This window comes from Chaetura pelagica, unplaced genomic scaffold (genome assembly GCF_000747805.2).
Source record: "Chaetura pelagica isolate M959 unplaced genomic scaffold, ChaPel_1.0 scaffold662, whole genome shotgun sequence".
In the NCBI taxonomy this organism is placed as follows: domain Eukaryota; kingdom Metazoa; phylum Chordata; class Aves; order Apodiformes; family Apodidae; genus Chaetura; species Chaetura pelagica.
This window is the reverse complement of record NW_009952266.1, coordinates 55090-61033: the sequence shown is the minus strand read 5'-3', so window position 1 is coordinate 61033 and position 5944 is coordinate 55090. Positions and strand designations below refer to the sequence as shown.

The window sequence follows — 5944 nt, the reverse complement described above, 5'->3', positions numbered from 1 at the left end:
CACAAAGATTTTCTTCCTGGCAGTGTTCATTTGCATTCCTGACTCGGAGAAAACTAAGGTGAAGGGAACAGGCAAGTGCACCTGTAAAGTATATTTAATGAGTTCCAAGAGAAGGAAAACTCCTCTGTAGAATATTGGATGCAAATTTCTGCTGGCACAGCAGAAAGCAAGAAACCTGAAGCACAGAGCAGTGTTCCTGCCCAGCAGAACAGATTCAGATGCTGCCACTAAACCAAAGAACATTTCCAGTTAACCTTTACAATGTCAGTGGGGCTGGAGAATTTCTTAAAGGCTTAAACTCTTGAGCTGAGATTGAAAGACATTCCCCCATTAATACCTTTTAAAGCCTCTGTGAGAAATCTCCTGGGAAGTCAGTCTGCTCCAGACAATGCTGTGGGCTTACCAGATTTAGATACTTCAATACACACTCACATTTCAAGTAGCATCAAGGTGTGTTCAACTCAAACATTGTTCAGATTTGTTTTTCCACGTGTTTAGCAATTGGTTTTGAAGTGCAAAATGCAGAGGGAGAGCCAGGAGCAAACAGCCACAAAACTCCAACCAACCCCTGGGTCTCACTAATGTGAAGCTTTTTTTTCACTTTCTGAGAAGTGCACAGAGAAAACCATGTAAATTTATTTACAAACATCACAAGAAAAATCCTATTTTCTCAGCCTCATGTGTCACCACACAACAAAGGGTACTAGGAAATGCATGATCAGAAGGGCTGATATCTTTTCTATCAAGAATCCAGGCTGCCCACACTCCTCAGGAATGTGCCAGGCTGCCTTCTGGGGCAGAAAACTTCAGCTAAAACAGATGTTGGTTTGATTATTATCCCCTGCATTGAAGGGAAAAAGTTGTCATGAGATGCAAGACACAAGAAAACAGCTTTATCACACCAAATGTTGAGAAAAAGATGTGAGAAATGAAAAAAAATACAGTCCAAGAACCTGGTACTAACTACTGAGGCATCACTTGGTACATCACAGATACATGAGGAAAAGGAACACAAACTGAAGCTTTAAAATCTTTCCAGAAAATGACGGATCATCACTGCAGCAGTGACCTGTAATAAAAATGACATCTTCATGCACCCCCTTCCCACCTGCATGCCCCTTCCCCTTTCAAAAGGCAGGAACCCAAGCTGCCCATAACCTCCCACAGCACCAGCAATGAAGCCCCAGTCTTTTGCTGTCCCCACCTGCTTGCTCATCCATCTCCCAGTAGTTATTGAGCTGATGAGAAAGTACTGCCCATTCACCCACATCCACATTCTGATCACCAGCCTCCTGCCAGCAATAAGGTTCCTAAGGTTTTCAGTGCAGCTGTGTTAGCACATTTCTTCTTTTCTAGAAATATGTGTGAGATATTCTCATAAACCCATCAAGGACCACACAGACCAGGCAGGGGGTTGCAGAAGAACAGGTTGTCTTGCAGGAACAAGCTCCATCCCAACAGCACAACACCAGCAGCACAAGCCAGAATATTCACACAACAATTAGCTCTTCAACAAAGAATTCCCTGCCTAATCTTAATGTACTGGATTTTCCCTTCCTCTGCATCTTTCTAGTGACTTAATGAAGTCAGACACAACTGATGTTGTGTGTCATTATTAGCATCTTTGACCTTTACTAGTAAATACAAAAAGGACTAAGACCTTTGAGGATTACTGAGATTAATCCCAAATAACTTTGAAATGTTTTTCCTCTCACTGTACAAGCATTTGCAAAACAGTAGCCTCTGTGAAACCCTGGGTACAAGACTGATGCAGAGAAAACCCAGTAACCTGCTCCCATCCTCATCACTGAGCAACTAACAGAAGAGCCATTTCCAGAAACTGTAAAAACAAACAAACACACAACAAACCCATGATCTGCTCAAATCATCCAAAAGGAACAGACACATCCAGAGATTAACTTTCTAAATCAATGCCAGGACAAAGCTGCCCATTGCTCTCCTTCACAGGTGAAGGTGTGGGATTTAAAAACTGATTAAAAAATCAGTTTAGCTAAAAAGAGAAACAGTTTTCTAAAGATTTAGTAACAAGGAGATCATTACCCTTAAAAATAGAACGGTGGTGTTGCTAAGCAATGGATGGCATATTCCATGCATATGTTGGGCTTGGACCAGGGGAAATACAGGATTTTATAGTATATAATTAGGTAGGAACTAATAATTAGTGAATGTCATTACATGCCCCCATTTTATCATGCACACCTGGCATCATCACAGCAGGACAGCTTAAGGAGCAGAAATCTAAGAAAAGAACTTGTGATGAGTTGAACTTGCCAGGATTCCCTCTCTGTTTATATCTTATACTGGAACGACTGGAAGAATTAAACCCTCCTTTGGCTCACAACTCCACACCAGCAGGCATTCACCACTTGGTTCTACACACCTCTCCACTTGGGTACTCCAAGTGTGGGCTGGCTTTGCTGCCAGTGCCTGAGCCACACTGGTGATCAAACCTTGCTCATTCACTGCATTCAGTGAAGTGAAGCCTCCAATGTGATAGGAATCTCTCTATGAAACTCATTTCCTACTCATCTTGCATCCAAAATGAAGTCATATTCAATTGTTGCTCTTTTTTTTTGCCCCAGAAAATCAGGTGTGAGGTGCATATTCCACTCTTTGATTCTCCAGCATACATGCTAATAAATACATGTTCCTTCCTATATCAGATTCCAGGCATTTTCTTATACTCAGAGAGACTTTAAAGTACAAAAATAGTGGAGAAAAAACCAAAACAAAACAAACACACACAAACAAAACAAAAACAAACCACAAAAAAAACCTCCCCCACCCCCTGCCACTCTGATTCCTGGAAAAACACTGCATCAATTTTCAATGGCTCAGTTTTGAATTATCATGTTCATGGAAGACTCAGTAGTCCTTAAGATTTGTGCACCTTTGTGTAACTGAACAACAGCTGCAAACATCCTCATATGTTAATAAGGAGAAAGAAAGAAAGAAAGAAATCAGGTCGATTTCTCTGGCAACAAGTCAGGCTTCTTTCTACCCCCCCGGTTACTCCCCCAGCTTTCCCATGTCTGGAGGCACAGCACACACTAGGACACAAACTTATCTTATGCCTGCCACAATCCTAGGGTACAAGCAACACACAATAAGTGCAGAATTTTCCTTTTGTGACTCAGAATTAGTCTCTCCTGTGAGTGCTTCTGGGTTTAGTTGCAATCTGTGTGGAAAGGAAGCAGTTCAGAGCAGGCAAACCACACACTATCTGCAGCCTGCCTGGATGCAGGCAGGAAGCAACCATTCATTCCTCACTGTGGGAAAATATTTAAAAGGTTAATAAACTGCTGGCCAAACCATAGTTATTGAATAATTTTCAAGAGCAACCCAGCAGGTTGGAAGCTGTCACACTGGAACAGAACGAGGCTGACTTGCTGTAACTCACTACAGAGATGGCACTGGGTTGTCACTGTCCAGAAAGCAGGAGATGCAGCACTGGGGAGAACAAACAGCATCAAAGGCAGGGTTGCAATTTTCAGACAACTAAAACATGCCCAGAGAATATTATTGCAATGAGCTAAATTCAACAGCTTTGTCTAGGTGTTAAATCAAAGCAGTAGCAAACATCTAGAGCTGCTGGGATCTGTAGATCTCCAGGATAATAACTTCTTAACATCACTTTTTCCTGCAGTTTTAGTGTTGAAAATGGAAGCCCAGGTGTCATTCCTCAGTGCTCTGTGGCAACAGGGAATTTTAGATCTGGAAGATAGAAGGGAAGGTGGCAATGCTCTATGGAGGCAAGACTCTGTGCATGCTGTGAAAAGAAAGTGAATCTCAAACAACAGACGCACAAACTGAACTTACCCACCAGGCCCTGAAACTCCCAGTAGCTCCCTAGAAACAAAATGCACTGCACAGATTTGAACTCTGTGTTTTGTAGCTGTCAGTGAGCCCCAAAAGTAACACACTCAAGCCCAGTTTTCCAGCTGGAAGCTCTGCTGGAGCACAGCTCTGCTCAGAGCCCTGCTGCCCACTCCTCCCCACAGCCTCACCTCATTAGGAGTCATGGAGTCACTTTTAAGTAGGATCAGGTTTTGTGCACTCTGCCCACTCTGTCCTGTCAGATGCCTCTCAGTCACCACTGCAGAGGGAGCAGTTCCTGGTGGGCCACAGGTATTGTAAAACATAAAAGTGTCACTCCCCGAGCCTGCAGTCAGGCACGCCTTGTAGCAGTAGGTCTTGGTGAGAGACCCATTGCCCCTCACCTCAATGAAATGGGGCTGTACTTTCAAACCATGGGGCAGCCTGGCATCGATGTTGTTGTTGGCCTGCTTGTACAACTCAGCAGGGCTCCGTTCTCTGACCCCACAGAACCCCCCTGCACAGCAGGAGCCCCCATACAGGCTGTATCTGTAGCACTTGATGACAGCCAGCCCGATGATGGTGAAAAGGAAAACGAAGGAGATGGCGCTCAGAGCAATGATGAGATAAAGAGTGATCTCTGAGTAAGTGCTGGGACTTTTATAGTGCCTTCTTGTATCAGGGATGATTTTGGAAACTCTGTCCACCACGGCAATGGTGATGGCTACTGACGAGGACATGGGTGGCTCTCCATTGTCTCTCACCTCCACCGTCAGGTTGAAAGTAGGTGTGCTATCCTCCCCCAGTTTGCGAGTAGTCCTAATCTCCCCAGTATGGAGCTCTATCCTGAACAAACCTGGATCTGAGGTTTGCACCAGGTGGAAGAACAACCAAGCATTTTGTCCCGAGTCCCCATCGATGGCTATAATTTTGGTTACCAAATATCCAGCATATGCCGAGCGTGGGATCATCTCCAGGGCTGCTGAAGTGTTGGTTGAGGTAGGATACAGAATCTGTGGAGCGTGGTCATTCTCATCCACCACATAGATACAGACAGTAACAGTGCTGCTCAGCGGTGGGATCCCAGCATCCTGAGCCTGGACAACCACCTGAAACTCCCTTAGTGTCTCATAGTCAAAGGACCTGACAGCATACATGTTGCCACTGTCGGATTTAATGGAGACATAGGAGGTGACAGGCAGCCCTTCAATGTCCCCATCTAGTAAAGAATAGGACACGTAGGCATTTTCGGCGACATCTGGGTCAGTGGCTTTGATAGTGCACATCAAGGCTCCAATGGGGTTGTTCTCAGGGATGTAAACTGAGTACACAGGTTCATCGAAGTGTGGAGGATTGTCATTGATGTCTGAGATCTCCACATGGATCACCTTCTGGGAGGAGAGAGGGGGGCTCCCAGAATCAGTAGCAGTAACTGTGATGTTGTAGGCTGCTGCTTTCTCGTGGTCCAGTTTGCCCTGGGTGATCAAGGTGTAGGAGTTCTTGAAGGAGTTGAGTGTGAAGGGGAGGTCGGGGGGAATACGCAGACTGACCTGCTTGTTCAGCCCAGAGTCCTGGTCAGTGACACTCATCAGGGCCACCACAGTTCCTGCCTTTGCATCCTCTGGCACTGGGCTGTACAGGGAAGTCAGGACCACCTCAGGAACATTATCATTGGCATCCACAATGTTGACAAGCACCTTGCAGTGCCCAGCCATAGAGACAGGGCCCTGATCAGTGGCTTGCACGTAGATCTCATAGAAGGATGCCTCTTCATAGTCCAAGGTACCATTAACCCGAACCTCTCCCGAGTGTGGGTCCACAGTAAAGAGCTGCCTCACTTTCTGTGGGGTGTAGCTGCCGAAGGAATAGATCACATCCCCATTGGAGCCCTCATCAGGGTCTGAGGCATTGAGTTTAACCACTAGTGTGCCAGGTGGGGCATTCTCCAGAAGGCTCACGGTGTAGGTGGAACGGTCAAAGGCAGGAGGGTTGTCATTGGTGTCCACAACTCGCACGGAGATCTGGGCCGTCCCAGACCTGGGGGGGCCCCCCCCATCCACAGCAGTGAGCACCAGCTGCTGCAGGGCACTCTGCTCCCGGTCCAGGG

The 5944-nt window shown here is 45.9% G+C and overlaps 1 protein-coding gene across 1 annotated transcript in view; it reads right to left on the bottom strand.

Annotated features, from left to right (window-relative positions):
* Positions 1-5942, bottom strand: part of PCDHAC2 (protocadherin alpha subfamily C, 2) — a gene marked incomplete at its 5' end in the record, with an annotated part of 54764 nt that extends 48822 nt beyond the window's left edge. The window contains one exon of the mRNA XM_010007751.1: positions 4029-5942. Within this exon, the coding sequence (XP_010006053.1) occupies positions 4029-5942 (1914 nt within the window). The remainder of the gene's footprint in view (positions 1-4028) is intronic.
* Positions 5943-5944: the final 2 nt, after the last annotated feature.